The sequence below is a fragment of the Wolffia australiana genome, chromosome 16 (assembly GCF_029677425.1).
Source record: "Wolffia australiana isolate 7733 chromosome 16, ASM2967742v1".
In the NCBI taxonomy this organism is placed as follows: Eukaryota; Viridiplantae; Streptophyta; class Magnoliopsida; order Alismatales; family Araceae; genus Wolffia; species Wolffia australiana.
The window spans coordinates 7,852,607-7,874,827 of record NC_135850.1 but is presented as its reverse complement, the minus strand read 5'-3'; the positions used below and the strand labels follow the sequence as shown (position 1 = coordinate 7,874,827).

General features: G+C 40.0%; 3 protein-coding genes and 1 non-coding gene across 7 annotated transcripts in view; 2 read left to right on the top strand and 2 right to left on the bottom strand.

Moving 5' to 3' along the window:
• Positions 1-9,532: 9,532 nt before the first annotated feature.
• LOC144714022 (pentatricopeptide repeat-containing protein At4g21300-like) lies at positions 9,533-12,394 on the top strand. Of its 2 annotated transcripts, none has more exons than XM_078588765.1 (2): positions 9,533-10,791; positions 11,078-12,394. In XM_078588765.1, the coding sequence occupies exons 1-2, from the start codon at positions 9,966-9,968 to the stop codon at positions 12,046-12,048; spliced, it is 1,797 nt and encodes a 598-aa protein (XP_078444891.1). In that variant the 5' UTR covers positions 9,533-9,965; the 3' UTR covers positions 12,049-12,394. The 2 variants fall into 2 exon arrangements, with proteins under 2 accessions (XP_078444891.1, XP_078444892.1); XM_078588766.1 differs by having other exon boundaries at positions 9,538-10,731.
• A 630-nt stretch (positions 12,395-13,024) lies between these two features.
• Positions 13,025-15,979, bottom strand: ABC4 (UbiA prenyltransferase family protein). Its single transcript, XM_078588689.1, has 10 exons — positions 15,568-15,979; positions 14,586-14,689; positions 14,434-14,505; positions 14,210-14,348; positions 13,996-14,108; positions 13,844-13,916; positions 13,717-13,755; positions 13,538-13,648; positions 13,394-13,459; positions 13,025-13,307 (listed from the first exon to the last, which is right to left on the bottom strand). Exons 1-10 carry the CDS (start codon positions 15,874-15,876, stop codon positions 13,179-13,181), a joined length of 1,155 nt encoding a protein of 384 aa, XP_078444815.1. The 5' UTR covers positions 15,877-15,979; the 3' UTR covers positions 13,025-13,178.
• Positions 15,980-18,530: 2,551 nt separating this feature from the next.
• On the top strand, positions 18,531-18,630 carry LOC144714063 (U6 spliceosomal RNA). The gene has a single exon (XR_013584224.1). It is a non-coding gene; the product is annotated as a U6 spliceosomal RNA (small nuclear RNA).
• Positions 18,631-20,330: 1,700 nt separating this feature from the next.
• LOC144713481 (uncharacterized) overlaps positions 20,331-22,221 on the bottom strand; it is a 31,060-nt gene continuing 29,169 nt past the window's right edge. For all 3 annotated transcript variants that reach the window (XM_078588071.1, XM_078588073.1, XM_078588072.1), the window contains 4 exons: positions 21,820-22,121; positions 21,365-21,749; positions 20,761-20,998; positions 20,331-20,677 (listed from right to left, as the gene is read on the bottom strand). In XM_078588071.1, coding sequence (XP_078444197.1) covers positions 20,427-20,677; positions 20,761-20,998; positions 21,365-21,749; positions 21,820-22,121 — 1,176 coding nt within the window. In that variant the 3' untranslated portion in view covers positions 20,331-20,426. The remainder of the gene's footprint in view (positions 20,678-20,760; positions 20,999-21,364; positions 21,750-21,819; positions 22,122-22,221) is intronic.

The window sequence follows — 22,221 nt, the reverse complement described above, 5'->3', positions numbered from 1 at the left end:
ACACGTGTGTTAAAAAATCAAAAATTGCGGCTGATTTCGTCATTTTATGCTTTTTTTAAGAAAAATAAAATGAAGGGCGACGTGGCTTCTTTATAGCCGTTCAAAGAGACGAATCATTCTCCAATGATTGTGGGCGGTGGACGCGAACAATCACGTGTCAGAACACGATCCGAGAAGGCGAAAAACGAGAAAAATAATGCAGACCAATCAGAAAATGCCAATTTTTGAAATATTTTGAAGAGAGATAAATGATTAAATGGTGGAGATTAAGCGCCAGTAAAACCTTGATATCTTGAGATCTAGACGTCTGATTGGGCTGAATGTTTGGGAGCATGTTTGTTTTCTTCCCCCCTACATTTGCTAAGGTTGGATCTTTAAATAGAGGTCTGGAAAAGGGCAAAATTCAATTTTCGAAGCTCTCTCCAAGGATTTGGTCAGGAAGGACACAAGAGTTGCTTTGGAAGTCGACAGTTCTTGATTCTGCACTCAAATCTGTAAGTTTCTGATTTGTATTTCAACCTTCTTCTTGAACGATTCTAAAATGCAAAGGCACGGGCGAAATGTACATGCCCTAGAAGTGGTTTTGAATGAAAATTAGCATTGCATTTTGATTCTGATTCAAGATCTGGTTTTTAATCTTTAGTTCCGCATCAATTTTGAACATTTTTGCATTATTAGATTTTTAATTTAGGGTCGGATTTCATCTTTTACCCAAATTCTTTAATTTCTCTCTCTAGGTTTATTTGTCTAGTTTCTCTCTCTAGATTTCAATTTTTATTATTTTGAAATTTAATTTAATATATAAAAAACCTGAAAATAAATTTTTTTTTGAAAATTCGTCCATCTTGAACTCCAATTTCAAAATCTCTTTCTTGATTATTAAATTCCCAATTTTTAATTCATAAAAATTGTCTTAACATTTTATAATAATTGGGAAATTAATAATCCCAATAAATCCAATCTTATAATTGAAATATTTGTATCTTGAGCTTTTTGACCAAAATATTTAAAATCAAAATTAAATTGTTTTACTTGTTTTTGATTAATTAAAAAACATTATTAAGTATAATTAAGGCTTATTAATTGAAAATTTAATTCTTCCTTGAATTAATTCATTAAAATTTGGACAAAATTCTGGCTTGCTTCCTTCCTGTGGTTCGACCCTTGCTTGCTCTATATTCTATATTTAGTGATTAAGGGTATTTATAAATTTTATTGTATAAGTCTAAACGTCAAATCAATGACATATTTACACGCATTTTAGGCTTATCAACCGGACGACGTCCCAGGCGACGTCTGACTTCAGTTATTGATAAATGGGGGTTAAAATTCAATAAATAGAAAAAATAGTAGTTTTATTTTTCTAAAATTACTAACACATGTGAACAATGATTCTCGCGTCATGATCTTTCAATGAATAAAGGGATGATCGATGATGCCTCTCCAAACCGTTAAAGAGTATGAAGAGAGGTGGCATGGCCATAACTATTACTTCGAATTTAATAGCTATAACTTAGTGCAAACAATAAGCATAACCCCCAACTAAATTTGGACCCAATAACTTCATGTCATCAATAGCTACACACATGGTTCAAAGGCCTAATGATGTCAATTCCTTCAGGGAACGAGGGCATTATGTTAGAAAACAAGGATAATTAGCCATATCATAGGTTTGTATATTCGATGACCCCAAACTCTAAGGCATACCACATTGGAGTATAAAAATGGGAGTAAGATATAAATTCAGATAATGGTTTAGACTATAATACCTCACGGTGGTGGGAGCGCCCAAGTATAAACCTTAAATCTCTATTGACACAGCTGTAATAAAGTAGTTGTTGAAAATATTCACTTTAAAACCATAAATCTTGAGTATGATAGAAGAAAATAAGTTTTTGAGTCCTCCAAATCACATGCTTCCACCTCTCTCACAAAGAACTCAAAGAAAATAAACTTCTCTTAATAAATAAATATATTGAGTGTGCCTAACAGAGTACACTAGATGCCTTTAGAAATACTAGAAGAAAATATAGCATTATAAAATTAATATGTGACTTAAAGAAGATTACCCATGAGCGCAAGAGACACAAAAACATATGTTGCAACAGACTCAAAAGACTTGATAGGAATAAATTTGATGTCAAACGTCGTCTAGGACGTCGTCCAATCGGCACCGAGTATGATGGCTCGGTACCGATAAGAGATGGTGGTATCCAACGTCGACGGTGGGTGGTTTTATTTTTTCACTGAGTTTCATGTGACCTGAGCTAGTAAATGTTTGGCGGCGAGCGCCAACTTGAGCTGAAGTTAATGTCACTACACCGTCTAAGGTCGTTGTCTGACGGATAAACCCTAACGGGTCGATGTGACTACGATGCAATAAATGAATGCCCTATGTGTCGTGCGTCAAGCTCTGACTCGAGGGAGGCAATGAGTTCCAAGCTTGGATGGAGTCGCCGGTGACGGCGACGGTGGCCTCTCGAACTTTGTCGGAGCGACGAAGGCGTCTATGGCCGAACAAAGTCAATCCGCAGGGCTCGCACGTAACAGACAGTCTCGCCTGTATCGGTAAGACACTCAAATATGTCGTAGTTTCTGTCAAAACTCTCTCACCTGCAATAGATAAGTAAATGAGAGATGAGAGAGGACGTCCTACCTTGTTGGCAGGCTCATGGTGCAAAATTCGATGACAGTCGGCGGCGGTCGAAGCGGGTGCGGCGCAGAGGAGCATAAGAGCGGGCAGCTGCTCGATGGGTGATTGATGATGTCGGAGCTATAGATAAAAGGTTGGAGGAGAGGAGGACAGAGGTGCCAACGCGGTAACAAGCGTTGCAGCCCACAAAGGCACCTGACCGAACAGGTGGAGTGCGTTAAGCAAGGGCAACTCCGGCCGCGGCTAGGTCACAGATGCGGCTATGGCGTCAACAGCTAGGTGGCACGGGGCGTGAAATTTGTTGCACCACGCCTACGGGATTGTCCAATCAATGAAAGAGACTTCATGCATCCGAGACATGATCGAACGGAGGGCATTGTCCTGCATGCTAAGGAACTGCGCGATGTGCAGGCTACATGGCCAAGACGTCTGTCGTAACACCACGGCGGTCAACTGTGTGATTTGACCAAGATGCAGGGAGACAGGTAATATGCAGAGCCTATCGCACGATGGTGGCAGACTCCCAAACGGGAAGGCGTCGACGTCTTGCAATTCTGTCGTGCGCTGTGGAAGGGAATCCGTCGACTGAAGTGTACCACGCCAGTCTGGTGATGCCCAACATACGTGGGAAAAAGGCTTCGCGAAGGTGCTGGGCCACGGGTTGCTACGCCTGGGCTGTGATCACCGGAACAACCGGGGGTATTCCACCAAGCTTCAAGTAATGGTGGATGGAGGTGCAATTCCCCCTACTTGTTCTACTCCTCTCCTTCCTCCTTTTTTCTTCTTGTTCCTGGTGAGACCTGGACGCTGATAACTTTCAATACACAAATTCCAGAACAAAGCAAGAATGTGGGACCATCATGGCCTTATATAGGGCCATGATGGTTCCTTACAATGGGTCCAACAAGGGGGAATCTGGTCCATTATGGGGCCCTTATATAATGGCCCCCCCATTACAAAGAAAGAAGGGAAATTAAAAAAAACATAAAAGAAAAGACAAAGGGACAAAGGAGGGAGTCCAAAATGACTAAGGGCCCCTCCCCAAAGACAAAAAAATACGGACATGGGACGCGTCGCAATGCGAGGAAAACCAGAGGACGAGAATGGAAAAACACAAAACACAACAAAGAAGCAGTGAAAATCAAACTACGATAATCAAGCACTATCACCCGGCTGTTAGCAACGGTGGCGGGTGGCGCAGACGACGTCATCGAGGATCTTTGATGGCATGTGACACCAAAAATAAGCTGCCAAGACAGATGTGCCTGACTAATAAGTGGATTGCTAATCATTAATTTTTTAAAAAATAAATTCAACATTATCTGAGATCTCTGATCATGCAGTTACATAAAAAAAATGTAGAATTTTTTGTAAAATTTACGAATGCAGAAAACCTTAGGCAGAACGCACCGTTGATAAAATGTGTTTCATAATCATAGACCCATTATAGTTAGTACCACAAATCATAAGTGGAGCTCATATTGGGCGTTCTGAGTCTACATTGATAGAGGTACCGGCCGGCGCCCGTGCATTGTCACTTGCGCCTGCGGGCCCCTCATCCGTGCATTATCGTGCGCCCGCAGCCGGTCCCTCGAGCCTTATGAAAACGCCACCAAATTCAGTCGTCTCTGATATCCTGCAAGCAGACTAGCTTCACTCAAGGTATCTTCTCGTCTTCCCCTTTTACACATCAGCTTGATTACTTAGTGCAGTGCAGTCTTCCCCTATCAGTTCCTCTGTCTAGATTGAAAATGTTCCAGGTTCACCACAAAAAAAACCTGTATTTTGATCTGGTAATAGGCCAGTTTTCTATCCAATTTAGAAATTATGTTCTTTTCATAGAGCTCCTCTAGCCATGCATCCATCATAATAATTCTAAAAGGTTTGGAACTGTGAGGCTCTTCGATGCATGGTAATCGACACACTTCAATGGAATCACAAACTTTCATATTTCTTGTTGAGTAGTGTGTCTGGGCAGGTTTTAAAAAAATTTCAATATCAGACAAGGCTTTCTTATAACAGGTCACACACAAACGTTTCAAAGGTATTGTTATGAAAGGAGTTTTCCATGGGATGTGTCTTGTTGATGCACTAGCGCCCAGCTTAATGGGCTTTCAAAGATATTCGTGAAAAAATATAGTTGGCCTAAAATTCATGTATCAGCCTGTGTAAAATGGATGTAGAAATTTTAACTTGAGGGAAATTGAGTAACTTTATCAGGTGTTTTAGCCAACTAAACAGATTTAGGGATTTAATACTTTATTGAGGACTCTGGTTTATGCAACAAAATTTATGTTATTTTACTTAGTATTGTTTGTTGAATTTTTTTATATTTTAATTAATTTATAATATTATTACTGTATTCAGTAATAGGAAAATAAATACTCAAAATATTTTGTTACTGTATATTCAGGCGTTTTATTATTAAATACAATAAAAGTAAGGCAATTTGACTTCTCCCTGCACTCTGGAAGTGTCAGGGGATATTTGAGTTGTGATCTAGCATGGTTGGTGCACTAACTAATTGTAGCATGGCCTGCAAGCATGTGGCAAGCAGTGCCTGGGTTCTCAGGCCATTGGATTATGGGTCGTGGATACTAGCTTGTTGGGCAGCCTGATTGATTGCAGTTGCATCCATCAGATGGTCACACACGCTCCACAATGGTGGAGCAGTTGCATGATGAAAATTTGAAAAATTCACGTCCATTATGAATATCAGAACAGTGTGTTGTGTCTCAGCTAAGATGTGGTAGGTAGAATCCATGGAATTGTTTTTGCAAGATTTTATTGGCTTATTTCCTATGGATCTTAGCTATCACTAGGATATTTTCTAAACTGAGGCAAATATCATGACACTCAAGGAGAAGGATTACTCAAGCCTCATTTTTTATCAGCATCTTGAAAATATTTATCAAAACTCCATGAACAATAATGGATCAACGGAAACATTATTGCACAAGCGTGGACAATGTTTGGTAAAAATAAGAAGTTAAAGAAGAAATATAAAGGGAAAATAGGATTGTTAGGCTCCTTGAATTCTCTGGACACCTTCTAATTTGATACAAGTGGTTAAAATGGGAATAATTTGTTCCCCAAGTCCACATCTATACTATAAGTACCAAATCAAAAGAATGTGATCGACAAAAGTTGTCTCTTTTTAATTCATTCATGGGCTTCTAAACAAAATTTATTGAGGCTTCAAATCCTCTATTTTGTGTCATGGCCCTGTTTTTCTGGTCCAGTCATGTCTTCAGCTTCAGTTTTCTCCCATTTTCCCTAAGAATTTCTTATTACATTCACTGAAGTGTCTGCATTCATGTTAACTTTAAGAATATGTGAGAGAACTACCACTTGACTTTAAGAAATTCAAACAAGGTTAATATCATTAATATCCATAAATACATAAAATAATCCAATTTAGTCTGGACAGGTGAATGTTTTGAAGACATTATTCTAGGAAATAACTCAAGGGTGGAATTAGTTCTATATAAGGTGATGAGATCATCTACTGTTGCATATATCAATGGTGCTCTGAGTTTTATCTTTCGCCACATGAAATATGATTTCCAAATAACTCAATATTACCTATTATCCATACACCCAATACTAGCAGTTAAATTATTACTCCACTCTACATCAGGGACTACCACCCATATTCACACACCTAGTGCCGATCATTGTCCTAGAATAATACACTCCATGAGAGTCCTTATGTATCTCTCCATATCAGCCATGTGAAGGCTCAAATCCTATCATGAAGGGACTCTCATTATTGCTCTTAAGTGCTTGATGCTTCACCTCCATGTAGGGGTAGAGTGCAAAGTCCTCTAAAGTAAAGTCCTATAAAGTTCATTAGGCTTATTTATATGCATCTCTCAGAATCTCTTCGACTCATTCATCCCCTACTGGATATTTCGCTAGTGTTTGTCTTAGGCCTACATAAAGGCATTTTTATCTCATTTCTAGATTGATCAATTTTAATATATTATTTTAATCCCTGAACTCTCTTTTCCCTTGGGTTTTCCTTATGGTGCTCTCATTGATGCACACAGGGCTCTTCTTGTCACGTTCCCTGCATTTCCATTAATTTACTATGCTTGCCAATGGATTAAATTCAATATGGTTTCAAATAGGTACATCAAATTATATATGTATATATATATATTTATCAATAAGGACATTATAAGTAGAGGAAATAGACTCAGATTTACCCTTAAAATTTTTATGCGAAACTTCTTGTGAAACATTATGAAGTAGGATAGTTTTGAACTGTTGATGCTTTCTCCTATTCATCAACAATGTGCCAGATTACCCACATGTCAGCTGGATATTTTAATTTGATTTTCCTTTGGTGAATAGTGGATTCTCAACTTCTACAAACCGGAGAAAAATTTTGGCACAAAATCTTGAGTATTCTTCAATCCATTATTTATGCATGTCTTTGTAAGATAGTTTAAATATAAGTCCCCATTATTGCATTTAATATGGTGGCGACCATGACAACGCATCAGCACCAGACGTGCTTCCACCTTCACACGAGACATCCCGCGTCATGACATATCGTCAATGCCAGCTTTAGAACTGTCCTTTGACGTGACATGGCGACACCATGCCGACATCATTTAAATATTGCATCGTTTAAATATTACAGTTATCCTACTTTCTCTTTCCTCCATGGCCTATACATAGGCCAATGTTTTAAAAAACACTTGGTTAATTTTCTTAAGGATTGAAGTGTTCTTCTTCTCAAGGAAATTTGGCCCTAGCTATCTTCCCTTCCAAGCCGCCGCCGATGCTACTTGCCGCTACTGCCGCTGTCAAGGGAAGGTCATCTTCACTGCTCACACCCGCGTGTGCACGGCAGCTGCTCCTACCTTCGACTCGTAGGGCTGCCCCCTGGCCCCACCACACACAAGGCTATCCGCCCCACTCTGCCAACAGTTTGCACACGCGCGCGCACACCCGCCGCTCATCGCCGCACGCGCACAGCCGCCGCTCACGCCTGTGCGTGCACGGCCACCACGCGCATCGCGCGCGTACGCTCGCTGCCCTCGCCGACTGCACGCCGGGCTGTCCCTTGCCCCCGCGCGCGTAGGGTTGCCCCTTGCCTTGCTGCGCCAGTCACTCGCGCCCACGCGTGCAGGGCTATTGCCTAGCCTGTCACCCACACAGCCACTCGTCACCACGCATATAGTTTCGGGGCACTGCCCCAAACCCTGCAAGGGGGTGACTCCCCCATGGACCCCCTGCCAACTGACCCCGCTGTAGGATCTGTGACACCCTATCGAAGCGCATGCCACTGGCCCCAGCCAACATCGCGTCGAGAATTTCCCCCATCGCCATGATGCACTACCCTAGTACTGAGGCACTTTCTACCCTCTTTGGTGTTAGTGTTCTTCGTCCAGTGTTCTTCGATTGTTTGTCCACCGCCATCGAAATTAGCTTTGGGCTTTTGAATCTTCTAGCGATTAGTTGATTAGGCCTTTGAATCTTCTAGTGATCGATCGTTTGAATTTATTCAAATTGTTACTTTGTTTTCACCGCGGTAGTTCTAAGATAGTACTCCCGCCCTCGAACAAGGAAATGGGCTGCACCATCAGTATTTACAACGGACTTTAAATCTTCATATTTGATCGTGTGACTTGTGGTTTTGTTTATCACACCCTACAAGAGATAATCTTTCCTACCTGATCTCCCCTATTCATCCTGCATCATAATACCTTTTTTTTTTTGAAATTTCCCATGTCTACATGCATGTGAAAACCCTCACATTTGCATTTCTTGAAATTTTAAAAGCTGACTTTCTTCTATTGCCATGTATCCTACTGTCTAATCTCATTTAATATGATATTAATCACATGCTTTTCTTACCTCGTCACGTCTGAACACATTATGTTAATTTTTTGTGAATTTAATTCCTCAAATTTTACCTTACAGCCATGTCTTCACATGGAAAATACTTGATAAATGATTGACACATTATGGCATCACAAATTCCAACGCCATCATGGCCTTTGTCGTATTAAATCTGAGTCTCCTCTAGACTTCTATTTCTTCATCAGACAATTTGACTCAATAGTGCTAGGTGAAGATCCAACCTGGTGCTGATACCAATTTTCACTCAATTAAGTTTGGAGTTAAGAACAATGGTTGAATTGAACAAGCACTAGCCTCAACGCTTGGGCAGGAACATTGAGCAGCCTTCACTTGTGCAGTGGAAGTCTCTTTGGAATGCTTGAAATTGTTTGGGGCTTAAGCTCTTAGAAGAACTTCAAGATGTTTTATTGCCACACAAGTAAAGATACATTGGTGGCCGCAACCATTACATTGGCACAAGGTCAGAACAAGAAAGTTGAGAAGAGGTGCAGTCCGCGCCTATGGGTAGTGACGCTCTAGGGTCTTGTAGCAGCAATGCCTTAGGCCACACACTCATGGGCCATGGTCCTTAGCTCATCTGTCCATACACACCCTGACATTCACCCCTACCATCACCATACTTTGGGCCCAGCCTTGATGTTCCATATTCACCCATGGTAACACCTCCACTACTTTGGTCCACATCGGCGTCACAATGATCGTGCCCCAAGCATTAATGACTGTGCGCAACGGCACTAAACATAAGGATATGCCAAGTGATCAAGCAACTATCTCGGAGCTCCGAGTGCCATGGCTACCCGCTGTGGTAGCCCTCGCGCACACGACCTACCCTGATTTACACGCGAGTTCGAGCACTGTGTGGGCGTTGGGTTTAAATATCATGGATGAGTGTCATCACCCATAATGCGTCTGGCTTACATGTGATGAGCTCGGCTTCCTATCCCGGGTCCAAGTCTGCGGGGTTTCCCCACTGATAAGTGTGCACTCACACTCTCTTTTATTCTCTTTTATTCCCTTTTATTCGCACTGATAAGTGTGCACTGATAAGTGTGCACTGATAAGAGAGAGAGCAGTTAGTACGGAGGCCTTACACTCTCTCTATCTGCATATATGTCTCTCTCCCCAACTCTATCTCTATTTCTCTCTATATATGTATGTCCCTCTCTCTCTCACTCTCCTTTTTTGCATTCTGTCCCTCCTCTCTCTCTCTCTCTCTCTCTCTCTCTCTCTCTCTCTCTCTTTTATTCTCTTTCTGTCTGTCTGGCCATCTCTCCCTCTGTTTCTTTCTCTTTCTGTCTGTCTGGCCATCTCTCCCTCTGTTTCTTTCTCTCTCTGTCTGTATGTCCCTCTCTCTCTCTTATGGGATTGCACTTGCTATCTAGGAAAGCTTAAGTTAAATCAATCATTCTCTTTGATGTTCTTAGCCTGGAAGTAGATGCCCATCTCCATCCGTTCACACATCAAAGGGGCAGCCTTTCACTTGCTCCGAGGCCTCTCCCGTCGCAGTAAATCATCATCCAAGATATACGAATCCAATCTGAATATCAACAAGCTAGTGCGAGATGGCGACATGGATGGCGCTTGCAAGCTGTTCGAAGAAATGCCTATGAGAGATGCGGTGTCCTGGAACACCATGATCGCTGCCTACTGTGGTAGAAGAGATTTCAACAAGTCGAAGTCTCTCTTCCAGCAGATGCCTGAAAAAACTATAATCTCCTGGAATTCCATGATCTCGGCATCCTTCCAAAGCGGAGACGTCGACCAGGCTTTTCAGTACTTCCGCCAAATGCCCAGAAGAAACACATCTTCTTGGAACGGTATGATCTCCGGTCTGGTTAAATGCGATCGAATTGATGAAGCGGAGAGACTTTTCCTAGAGATGCCATTAAGAAATGTGATCTCTTACACTTCGTTGATCGATGGGTTTTGTCGATGTGGGAATATCCGCCGTGCCCGCCACCTGTTTGATAAAATGAAGAGGAGAAATTCCGTTTCCTGGGCAGTGATGATAAATGGGTACGTTCAGAATGGACTGATTGAGGAAGCAGGGAGCTTGTCTTGCCAGATGCCTGGGGAGAACGTGGTCGCAGCGACAGCCATGGTAGCGGGTTATTGCAGGGAAGGAAGACTAGAGGATGCGAGGGAGATTTTCATGGCCATGCATGGGAAAGACGTTGTTTCCTGGAATGCCATGATGTCTGGTGAGAAGAACTCCATGGTTGCTCTTTTTACTGTGATTTTTGGTCCCTTTTGTTCCATGGGTAATTTTTCTTCTCTCTTTAATCATTAAAACTTTAAAAATAGATTTATTGATTTATATTTGTGGGTAGATGATAGATAGAGGAGGATACATTAATAGATGCAGATAGATGGATAGATAAATAGAGGGAGAGTTGATAGGCTGATTGGTACACTAGATTGATGAAAAAGTATATTGGTATATAGATTCACATAAATTGGTAGATAAATAAATAGACCTATAAACTTTTTGATTCAAAGAAAGAATTTAAAATCTAAACATCAAAGTTTCCTAATTTCATCAAGCAGGTTATGTAAACAATGAGCGGGGTCAAGAAGCTCTCAGGCTGTATGTGCAAATGCTGCAGTTGGGTATCAGACAAGACTGTTCCACTCTTCTCATTCTCTTGATGGCATGTTCAATTATTTCATCCATAAGTTCTGGAAGGCAAATCCATGCCACTGGAATTAAGACTGGGCTCAACTCAGACATTTCAGTGAGCAACACATGCATCACCATGTACAGCAAGTGCGGTAGTATTGGAGACTCAAATTTAATCTTCAAAACAATTCAAACTCCAGATCTAGTTTCCTGGAACAACATCATCAGCGCATTTGGCCAGCATGGTCTTTATGAGGAGGCCTGCACAATGTTGCACAAATTGACAGCCAGTGGATTCATCCCAGATAATGTGACATTTCTATCAATATTGTCTGCATGTGGGCGTGCTGGGAAGGTTAATGATAGCATTATCTGGTTCAAGAAGATGGTCTGTGACTATGGGATGTCGCCGAGGTCGGAGCATTTCTCTTGCTTGGTTGACAGTTTGAGCAGAGCAGGGCTGTTGACCAGGGCATGTGAGGTGATCAAGAGAATGCCTTTTGAAGCGGATGGATCAGTATGGAGTGCTTTGCTAGGAGCATGTCAGGGATATCTGAACATAGATCTCGCTGAAGCAGTGGCAAAGAGGCTTGCTGAGCTAAAGCCACTAGATTCAGGGACTTATGTGATGCTGTCAAACATCTATGCTGCTGTCGGAGAATGGGCAGAGGTTATGAAAGTGCGGAGATTGATGAAGAAACAGGGAGTTCAGAAGCAACCCGGGCACAGTTGGATTGAGTTAGGGGGTTCTGTGCATGTGTTCTTGGGTGGTGATACATCACATCCAGATACCAACAGGATACACTCAGACCTGGAGGTTTTACATCTACAAATGACCTTGGAGAATGTAGAATATATAGATCTTGCAGATTTTTCTAAAATTTCAAATCAAAATTAAAATTATGCTATAAGTAGTGCTATCAAGGATTGCCTTGTTACAACCACTCCACTAGTGTGCTAATTTATCTATTAATCGCTATAATTTATACAGATTATATCAAACACTCTCTAGGACTTGATACAATTTAGTTTCCTCTAAACCTGCAAAACCTTATTCATCTATGTATTTTGCCCTAGGGTTAGAGGTTGGTTTTAGTCAGCTGAGCCAACCCTTGAGTCAACCAACCCTAAGGCCTACACATGTATTGAGAGAAATTGATTAACAACATAAATTACTGTTATAAGTTGAGAATATATAGAAGAATAGAGTCTAAAATAAGATATAAACACAATGAATAAAAAATATGCACAACATTGGTTATAACTTTTATTGATTAAGCTCAAATCAACAACATACTTTTAACCACAAATTTGAGTTTATCACCATCCACTTCATCATAAATCACTATCTCTATCCTTCATCCTCCATCTCTTTCTTACTCATTTGCTTCTTTAATCACCGTTTTATAGTTTCTATTCTTCATATTACTTGCCTCAATTTTACAATATAGTAACTTGCACCAACTCGCCTCTCCATTTTCATAGTCCCATTATCTTGTATAATACCATCTATTGTTGAAAATTGCCTTATTTATAATTGATGTATAGCACCATCTATCTTTCTATAATGTCTCCACAGGAATGGTTACAAGATCAACCATTCTCATCATGTGAATGTGAATAGATAATGATATTTCTATTCTGATATTTTGATGTCATTATTGTAAATCATATGAATAGGATTTTTATAACATTAGTCAAAAGATAACTAGTCATTGTGTTATGATATTATCATTATTCTGTCATCCTTGCACATATTCTTGGACTTCATTATAAACATCAAATGTAAACATTAATGTTCATGATTTCTTTCAACGAACTTAAGCAAGATAGAGGAGTGTGACTGCATTATTGGCCACATAATTCTATCATGATTGACCATCAAATTGAATTAAATATTGCTCATCTGGCAGGGTAAAACATACAGGGGCGCCAGAAAAATCACAACTTCGAAACTTTTTGTCAAGACGACCAACCCACCTCTTAATGAGTGGATTGGTTTAATTTCTATACGTTGTTATACTTTATCTATGATGGGAAGGGAAATCGAAAATCCCAAGGTCTTCTGGCCAGCACCAATCCAAGCGCCAAGAGAGTACCAAACATTATATGCAGACGAACGCAGAAGTATTTCCCCATGAAGATTCTAACTTTATCCTGTTGTGGCACACCAGAGGCAACAAAAATATTTTAAAAATATAAAATCTTAGCATAACGAAGAGAATTCTTACTTTCTCACTTACATCATGGTTCTCGTTCACAAAATCTGCCACTAATTTGCCAACAGGTAGGGAGAAAGCGCCAAGGAACTGCCATAAAAAATCAGGAGCATGAACTAAGTTTGAATCAGAAACGGCGGTTGATGGTTGTTCTAGAGATGGTCTCACCACACAAGATGGTGGAAGAGCTTTTCCGATGCAGAAGACAATCAAGAGAAAGTAGAGCAAGTAAACGGCCACCATCACAACTTTTGATCCCGTCAATGTGCCAATCCTCACCTGTGATTGTATTTCTCACATCTTTCAGTAAATTCTTACAATCAAAGAGAGAAAGTAAGAACGGATACCAAAGGAGACATCTTTCCAACAGCTAAGTCGCCCTCAATCTGACAAAACAAGCATAAAAATAAGAAAATTCATACATTGGTTGCAGAAAAAAATTATGAATTAAAATGGGTCAATAAAAACACTTACCTGATGAAAATGACTGCAGAAGAGAATCAGCGTTGTGGTTATCCCCACGAGGAGTGATGCAGACAAAACTGACCTGATAGAGCAAAAAGATTATCTTTAAATTTTAATCATTAAAAATGGGATGACAATTTTTATTTTTAAAAAGCATTTACCCGGACAAAATACCTCCCATGGACAAGGAAAAAGCTGAAGTAGCAAACGGCCCAAACGCTGCAAAACACAGCGGTTCTCCAAGGCCTTTGTACCCAAGTCTAAATGGCGGGCACTGAAAAGAAAAATAGAAATACTCCCTATTTCAGTTAATGGCAGCCTCAACTTAAAGTAGAAAATAAGAACCCATGAATGACAAGGATAACAAGGTTGTACCTGATAAATATAACCGCAAAAAATCGAAAAACCCAGTAAAAAAATTGACCGGATATCTCCAGATTCGATGCACGCTTTCACGAGGCCGGCGAGGCCAAGCACAAGAGAAACGTTGGCAGCAGCGAGAACCCACTCCCGGCTTTTTCATGGAGAGATTAATCAGAAACTCCAGGAAAAAATTAAAACCTCAATTAACTTATTTAATGAAAAGAAAGGGGTTAAACCTGCCAGTCATGTTGACCACAGACTCTTTCTTCTGCTTATCTACTCCAGTGATGGAATCATAGACATCATTGCTAAATCACCAGAAAAGTTGGAGGTCGGGCATCAGTAGGTAATTCCACCAAGCTAAATGAAGCAATTGAGTTGATTTTACCTCAGATTTAACCAAGCAATTATAAGAACTGATGCGCCCAATAGCATAAGATAACGCTTCCCCAAGAAAACTCCACTCTGAAGATAAGCAGCACAGCTCCCCACCTGCAGCGGAAGATCAACTGTTTCAATGGAAAAGAAAATAAATAATTCTGTTCATTGTTCTCCGCTCTTAGGCCAAGGCACAAAAAAACCATCCAGATTAAAGGCAATATCTTCGGAATTAAGACATTAAAGACAGTCTCTTCTAATTTTGTTCATTGTTCTCCACTCTTTGACCAGGAAACAAAAAACCCACAAGATTAAACACAATCTCTTTGAAACTGAGAGAGCAAAAGCATCCCTTCGAATTTTGTACATTGCTCGTCGCTCTTTGGCAGCGGAAAAAACACCCACCTAATTAAAGGCAAAATCTTGGTAACTCAGAGATTAAAGACAATCTCTTCGAATCGTGTTCATTGTTCTCAGCTCTTTCGACACGGAACACAAAACCCACCAAATTAAAACCAAAATATACACAAGTGAGAGATCAAGGACAATCTCTTCCAATTTTTTTTATTGTTCGCCGCTGTTGGGCAACGGAAAAAAAACCCGCCAAATTAAAGACATTATATTCGAAACTAAAAGATTAAAGACAATCTCTTCGAATTTTGTTCATTGTTCTCCGCTCCTTGCCACGGTTCAAAAACCCCACCAAATTAAAGACAATATCTTCGAAACTGAGAGATTAAAGACAATCTCTTCCAATTTTGTTCATTGTTCTCGATTTCTTGGCCACGGAACAAAAACCCCCACCAAATTAAAGACAATATCTTCGAAACTGAGAGATTAGAGATAATCTCTTCGAATTTTGTTCAGTATTCGTCGCTCCTTGACCACGAACAAAAACCCATCCAGATTAAAGACAATCTCTACGAAACTCAGATACCCAAATGACAATTCAGCAAAAAACAATAAGAAGAGCATGCGGTAAAAACACTCACAGTGAGGGGGACGAGGGCGACGGAGTAGATGGGCAGCTTGACGGCCCTCCAAACGAGCACCGACTTTGGAAGATCTTCCCTATCTTCTTCTTCCTCTACCTCGCTCGGCAGCTCATGTTCTTCCGCTCTCGAGAGAGCGAGTCTGGCGTGGCGTTGTAAGAGCCTCGTCGACCTCAAAATGGGGGGTTTTATCCAGTTCGCCTTCCGAGCTTTCCTGAGAGAAGAATGGCAGCAGAGAAGCGTTGAAAATGGGAGCAAAGGCGTAGTCTGAGCCGCCGTTGAAGCCGAGACGAGCCAGGGAGAAGTCATCCGTTCGTTCTTTCCTCGCTTTCTCCTTGCCCAGCTTGCTGATTCGATTCGCTATTCAGGATTTTAGCATTCCCGTTGAGATTCGGAGGAGTTTTTTTTGGTGGGTACCCACGAAACTCGTCAGGATTGGCTTTGCTGCCATGGAATTGGTCGGCGTTCTTGCATCATCTTCTAATGATGGTGATGGATGATTATGGATTCATGTTTGGTGCATGAAAGTAACAGTTTTGGATCTTAAATCGTTGACTTGAAGAACTATGAATCGGTATGGATGACGAAATTATTGCGGCCTAAACGTCAACAGCTGTCTGCCTTGACGTCAACTGTCTGCAGAGTCTCAAGTATAGTTCAGGACTGCCAGCGGCATGGACTATGGATGGGACGGGACGAATTTTGTGCCATCCGACGTCCGGATTCAGTGCACGGACAAAACACGGGACAAATTTTTTGTCTGATGGTACAAAAACCGTCCCATCCAGTCCTCCCGAGACTAATTTTCGTCCGGTCCCTTGTCCTGGACGAAAAAAACCCGTTCTATATTTTTAATATATTAATATAGTTTTTTCTAAGTTTTTAAGGGAAATACGAAGAGAGAATGCAAAGCGACATGTACAATTATTTCTGAGCGGCGTCAGTTTGCACGCGCATAAAAACACAGGGACTTTGATGCAAATTGTCATAGCGAGGCCACGTGGCTACATCTCAACTGTCAGATCTGAATCCTGCGGTTTTTCGTCCAGATTCGTCCGTCCATCGTCCGAGACCTTCGGACTGATGGTTTTTCGTTCCACGAGACAAAAACCATCAAGTTCGGTGCTTCCCAGGACGAATTTGAGTCCCAAATTTCGTTCAAACCCTTGGACGGGACGATTTTTTTATCCTGGGACGAAAAAATCATCCCGTCCAAGGCCCTGCACTATAGTCCCAAGACTTCAACATCAACATCAATGTTTTCACCGCCATCATCATCATCTTCCTCCGTCATCGTCATCGTCATCATCAACATCAACATCATTAGTGGAGTCATCATTGTTGTCCCCGTTGGCGTTAACTGTCTGCAGAGACCCAAAACTTCAATATTTACATTAATGTTGTCACCAACATCATCATCATCATCATCCTCCATCGTCATCATCATCATCATCAACGTCGACATCATTAGTGGCATCATCATTGTTGTCCCTGTTGGCATTAACTGACTGCAAAGTCTCAAAACTTCAACATCTAAATCAATATTGTCACCACCACCATCATCATCTTCCTCATTGTTGTCGTCATCATCATCGTCAACATCGAAATCATTAGTGGTGTCATCATTGTCGTCCCCATTGGCGTTAACTGTCTGCAGAGTCCCAAAACCTCAACATCTACATCAATGTTGTCACCATCATCATCATCATCATCTTTCTCATTGTCGTCATCGTCATCATCAACATCGACATCATTAGTGGTGTCATCATTGTTGTCGCCATTCTCATAATCATCGTTGTTGACTTCATCTTCATCATCATTGTTGACATAGTCATCAACGTCATCATCGTCCTTATTATTATTATCATCATCACCATTGTTGTAATAATAATAACCATCGTCATCATCATTGTCATCATTATGTTATGCTCCCAATGAATATGAAGAATTTGAAATGAAACTTGGCTCAAGAATTCAAGATAGTAGCTTGAAATGGTCTCGAGTGATCTATGCAATCACAATCGTAGTTCGTAGAATAAGGATGCAAGGAAAATGAAACAATGCGGCGAACCGAATCAGTCGGTTGTCCTCTGGAAGGGAGTATCTCCCTGGTCCAGCCCTCAAAGCGTCGGCGAGTCCAGAGGTCCTCCTCATGAAAGTCTGTTTTACTTGCTCGATCCCCCGCCTTCTTGCTCAATCTTGATTCTAATAGTCTCCCCCGCGCGGCTCCGCACGGGTGGTCCTGGTGCGTTTCTTGCGTCACGTATGTATGTGGAAGAGTCGTATCACATTATTGTTGTCATCATAGTCATGCTTCAACATTGATGTCATCATCACCATTAAAGCATCGTTGTCATTATCGCCATTTGTCGACAAAGCCATCATTGTCGCCATCATCGTTTTCATTGACATTGAAGTTGTCACCATCGTCGTCATCATCACCATCATCGTTGTTATTGACATTATAGGCTGCATCATTATCATCATCATTTTCGTTGACATTGAAATCATTGTTGTTGCTGCCATCATCGCCGCCATCGTCAATATCAACATTCTAATCATTGTTATTGTCACCACTGTTCATGTTGTTGTCAATGACCTTCATAGAGAACAGAAAGATGTAACTGACTGATAGTACATTTTTAAAAATAATATGATTTCAAGGGAGTGATTTGTAAAGAGAGTGAAGGTGATGAGAGGAGACATTATTTGTTCAATCCGTGGGACTTTAAACATGCCTGAAAGTATAATGTTTGGCTGCGAGTCAATTACTCTCACGACTTGAAGGGCAGAATATTTAGGTGACTTAATTCCAATAATTTGACTTCTAGTATTATCGGAAATATGCTTGATGTATTTCATTGGTCATTGCTCTCCAATTTAATCGATCAATAAGTAAAAGATGTGTTTTATGTAGTTTTATTGTAAACCATTGCTTGCACTTAATCTAATAATTTAGCTAATTCCTTGTGGAAATCTGATAAATTTGGAATGATGCAGAGAAGATTGGCATGGCTCTGCACAAGAATGATACATACAAATCAAGAAGTGGTCCAACAATTTAAATCAATAAATTACTTTCTTCTTAATTCCAAATTCAAAGTGGTATTGTTATAGTATTGTCATAGTCCAAATATTAAATCCTTAACAGAAAAGAGTCTTTACCATATTACTAGTAAAAACACCTAAAATAATTATTCTTGGAATCTTCAATGTAGTGTCGAGGCTTTTTGATTTGTTTCCTCAAAGTTTAACCAGGTCAGTCATACAAAAAAAAATTCAGATCAGATCGGATCTTCTTTTATTAGTCTGTTTGTTTTCATTATGAATTACCAAATTGCCTCCTGCTACTGGTAACTCCATATTCTTCTGAGTTGACTCACATAAATATTCATTTTTTTGAAAAGATAAAAATGAAAGAATTCACAAAGATATTCATTTTTTAAAAGATAAAAATAAAAGAATTCACATATAAATTCATTTTTCAAAAATGGAGAAAATGAAAGAATTCATATATATATTCATTTTTAAAAAATGGATAAAATGAAAGACTTCACGTAGATATTCATTTTTGTAAAGATAAATGAAAGAATTCATATAGATATTCATATACTACGATAGCGTAAAGATTATATTCTTAGTTGTATGTCAACCAACAATAAAAGTTCAAACGGTTACTCTTTAATATTGAGCCATATTATTGTCATTGACTCTCAAGTGGATTGTATAACATGCCATTTCGGGTTTGTTAGGTGTTTTACAAAAATATTTACACAACACTGGCATTATACATTTCACTTTACTAGTGTTTCCGAAAAAAAACATGATTTCTTTCATGTGGGATTGACATAACCTTAGTACACAAATAATGGGAACAGGACTTGAATCCACAAGCGTTGCTCTACTTGAAGGAGCAAAGTCCTGAATCAACAGAACTAGCTTCTCCAACCGTTGAGCCCACAAGGGATTATGTTTAAATCCACAAATACTAAAGAACTCTCTAGCAAAGAGAACACTCAAAAGGGAGAAACAGCAGTTTCAACAAAACAATATACTTCAATAATGCCCCTTCAAGGGTGCATGAGGGCCTTATATAGGCCACAACAAGTGCAGGGTTGTCCATAGTGACTATACCCATGAAATGAAAAGTCAAATCATTGAGAAAACAATTCTGACAAAGCTAAAACAGAGGATAAGCAGTTTGACAGCCCTGAGCAGAGATATCCTGCGGATTCTAGGGCCTGTAAAAGCTGTCAGGAGATATTTGTGTGGCTTATGAAGATCCTAATGAGACATGACAGAAGATATGCAGCTCTGACAAGTTAGAGTAGATATCCTGACAAAAGAACAATCTGCCAGAGGATTCTGTCATGTATGAATTTGTTAGAAAATCCTATTAAAGAAAATCCTATCAGTGGATTTTGAGGGGCTCTAGGTAATTTTCTGCAGATCTTGTTAATCTAGAAGAATCTCCTTCTTGGGTCACAAGTTGCTAATGGGCCTCAAAAAATAGGCTACTGCGCTACATCGGGGATAAACATAAAAATCATTTCAACTTTCGAGATGGATTCAAAATCCTTCCATGTATATAAAAATGTTTTCAGTTTGGCCCACAAGTAGTCTGAAAATTTCAGCATTTTATTTAAGCATTTGTGCTTGAAATTCTCTACTAACTACGACCATAGCCTTTACTGCCTATAGCTGAATCCCACAATTGACCTTAGACTTTATCATTCCTCAAATCTAATGAAAATGCACAACCCTGAGAATAAAAATTCCTTGACATAAATATAACAAAAAAATCATCTACAAAGATTAAATAAGTCCAAATGAAGAATACATAAGAAATCGTCTACGCTTCAGGCCCTATCATCAGTCTTCTCTTCTTCATCATATTCTATAACTTGGGCCGCCTCATCGACATCCTCAGTGTTGCCAATGTTAGTCGTAAATTCCACTCCATTGATGCCTTCAAACTTATAAGATAACCTCCCCAACAGTTCTTTAGAATCTGTTTCGGAAACCATTACGCTCAGGCTTGCCTTACCCTTCCAACATCCAATCGCAACCGTCGATGCATCCACTATAAAGTTCTCTACTGCCTGATCACCTGTACATATTCACAGCAAAATAAACATAGTCATTTTAAAATGCCAATAAATTTTAAGTATAAAGATCTGTTCATGAACCCACCATTGTTCAAAACCACAACGCAACACCCCGGCATCAAATCTGACGCCTTTTGCGCCATATCACTGTCAATGAAGTCAGAAAGTTTTACGCTCCTGTTCTTGAGGAGGTTATCAAAGTCCGCCAACGAAGAATATAAAATCTGCTTCTTTATGTAGGGCAGAAGCAGCGGCAATCCTTCAGAGGATATCCGGAATGCACATGATGAATCGGCATAGGCTTCTTTTGATGTTTGTCTCTCCTGAAACGTAAGTCAGAGTCATGATACACATCAATACAGTAAGCCTGTTCAAACATGTAGATTCTGAAAGAAAATTACCCATGTGATGCAACTGTAACAGATAGTATGTACAATTCGAAAATGGACTTTACCAATAATTTCCAAAAATGGGTACAACTATAAAACAACTATTATAAGGAAATACACAAATACATTTAGAAAAAAACTTTTACCAATAATTTTAAAAATGTAATTCGGAAATAGAATCCCTTCCTAGTGCACCTTTAACATAAATATTATAAGGAATATATATATATATGTCTAGAAAAGAATTACCCATCGGATAATAGGGCGAAAAATATACGATGTAATTAGAGGGGAACTTACAAAAATCTTCAAGCCAAGAGATGTTATCTTGAGTGCTTGATCTGCCATGAAATTCAACTTGACGGTATTAATAGCTGATGTCGATAAGTAGTAAATCCTTTTAACATGATTCAAATCAAAGTTCCTTGTCACAAGGTGGCCCTCAAGTGGAAATGATTCATCAATGCCGTAGAACGTTCTGATGGCCTTGATGACATGTTCATCTTCAAAGAGAACAACAGGATCAATCCCCTTCCATTTTCTTTCATTCTGAGACATGCACGAAGCCAAGTTTCCAGACTTAGCCTCTGAGAGATTTTGTTCACTCTGGGAATCTCCCTTGGCAATTTCTTCAGACGCACTTTCAGCTGGTTTCTTCTTCTGTTGAGGAGGATTATTCTCCGAGCTGACTGAAAAATGGTGAAATATTCATTGTCATGAAGGAAAAAGGAAAAATAAGATGAAAGGTAGTTTACTTGCCTTGCAAGGGTGCCAGTTTCTGAAGCACGGCTATAAAGAAAGCACCAGTATTTTGATCATGAGGGACAATCCTCATGCAGCGTTCAAGGGGAAGATGTTCATGCGCCTTAGTTTCTGACTTGGAATTGTGAGTCAGGGATGAAAATTCAACAGAAGTATCAGCCCTTGGTTCGTCCTCTTCCTCAACTGGCATATCAGATGAACGTTGAAGTGGAGGGAACATGCTTTCCACAATTATTCCTCTCCTAGATGAGGGAACATCCTCGAAAGCACCCAACCAAACCCCTTTGTCCTTAACCTGGGCCAGCAGAACAATTACATATCTATCAGGTATTTATTTTAAGATTAAAGAATAAAAAATTTTCTAATACAGACCAGGCAAGAAATCCCAAGTTTGC

Bases quoted from the DNA above. Each gene is read 5' to 3' on its own strand.
- ABC4 (XM_078588689.1), bottom strand. From the start codon at position 15,876: ATGACTTCTCCCTGGCTCGTCTCGGCTTCAACGGCGGCTCAGACTACG. The intron at 14,349-14,433 runs GTTTAACCCCTT...TCCATGAAAAAG, and splicing joins GTGGTCAACATGACTGGCAG to CCGGGAGTGGGTTCTCGCTG. The intron at 14,109-14,209 runs GTACAACCTTGT...TTTTCTTTTCAG, and splicing joins TTTGCGGTTATATTTATCAG to TGCCCGCCATTTAGACTTGG.
- LOC144714022 (XM_078588765.1), top strand. From the start codon at position 9,966: ATGCCCATCTCCATCCGTTCACACATCAAAGGGGCAGCCTTTCACTTG. The intron at 10,792-11,077 runs GTAATTTTTCTT...TTCATCAAGCAG, and splicing joins TGGTCCCTTTTGTTCCATGG to GTTATGTAAACAATGAGCGG.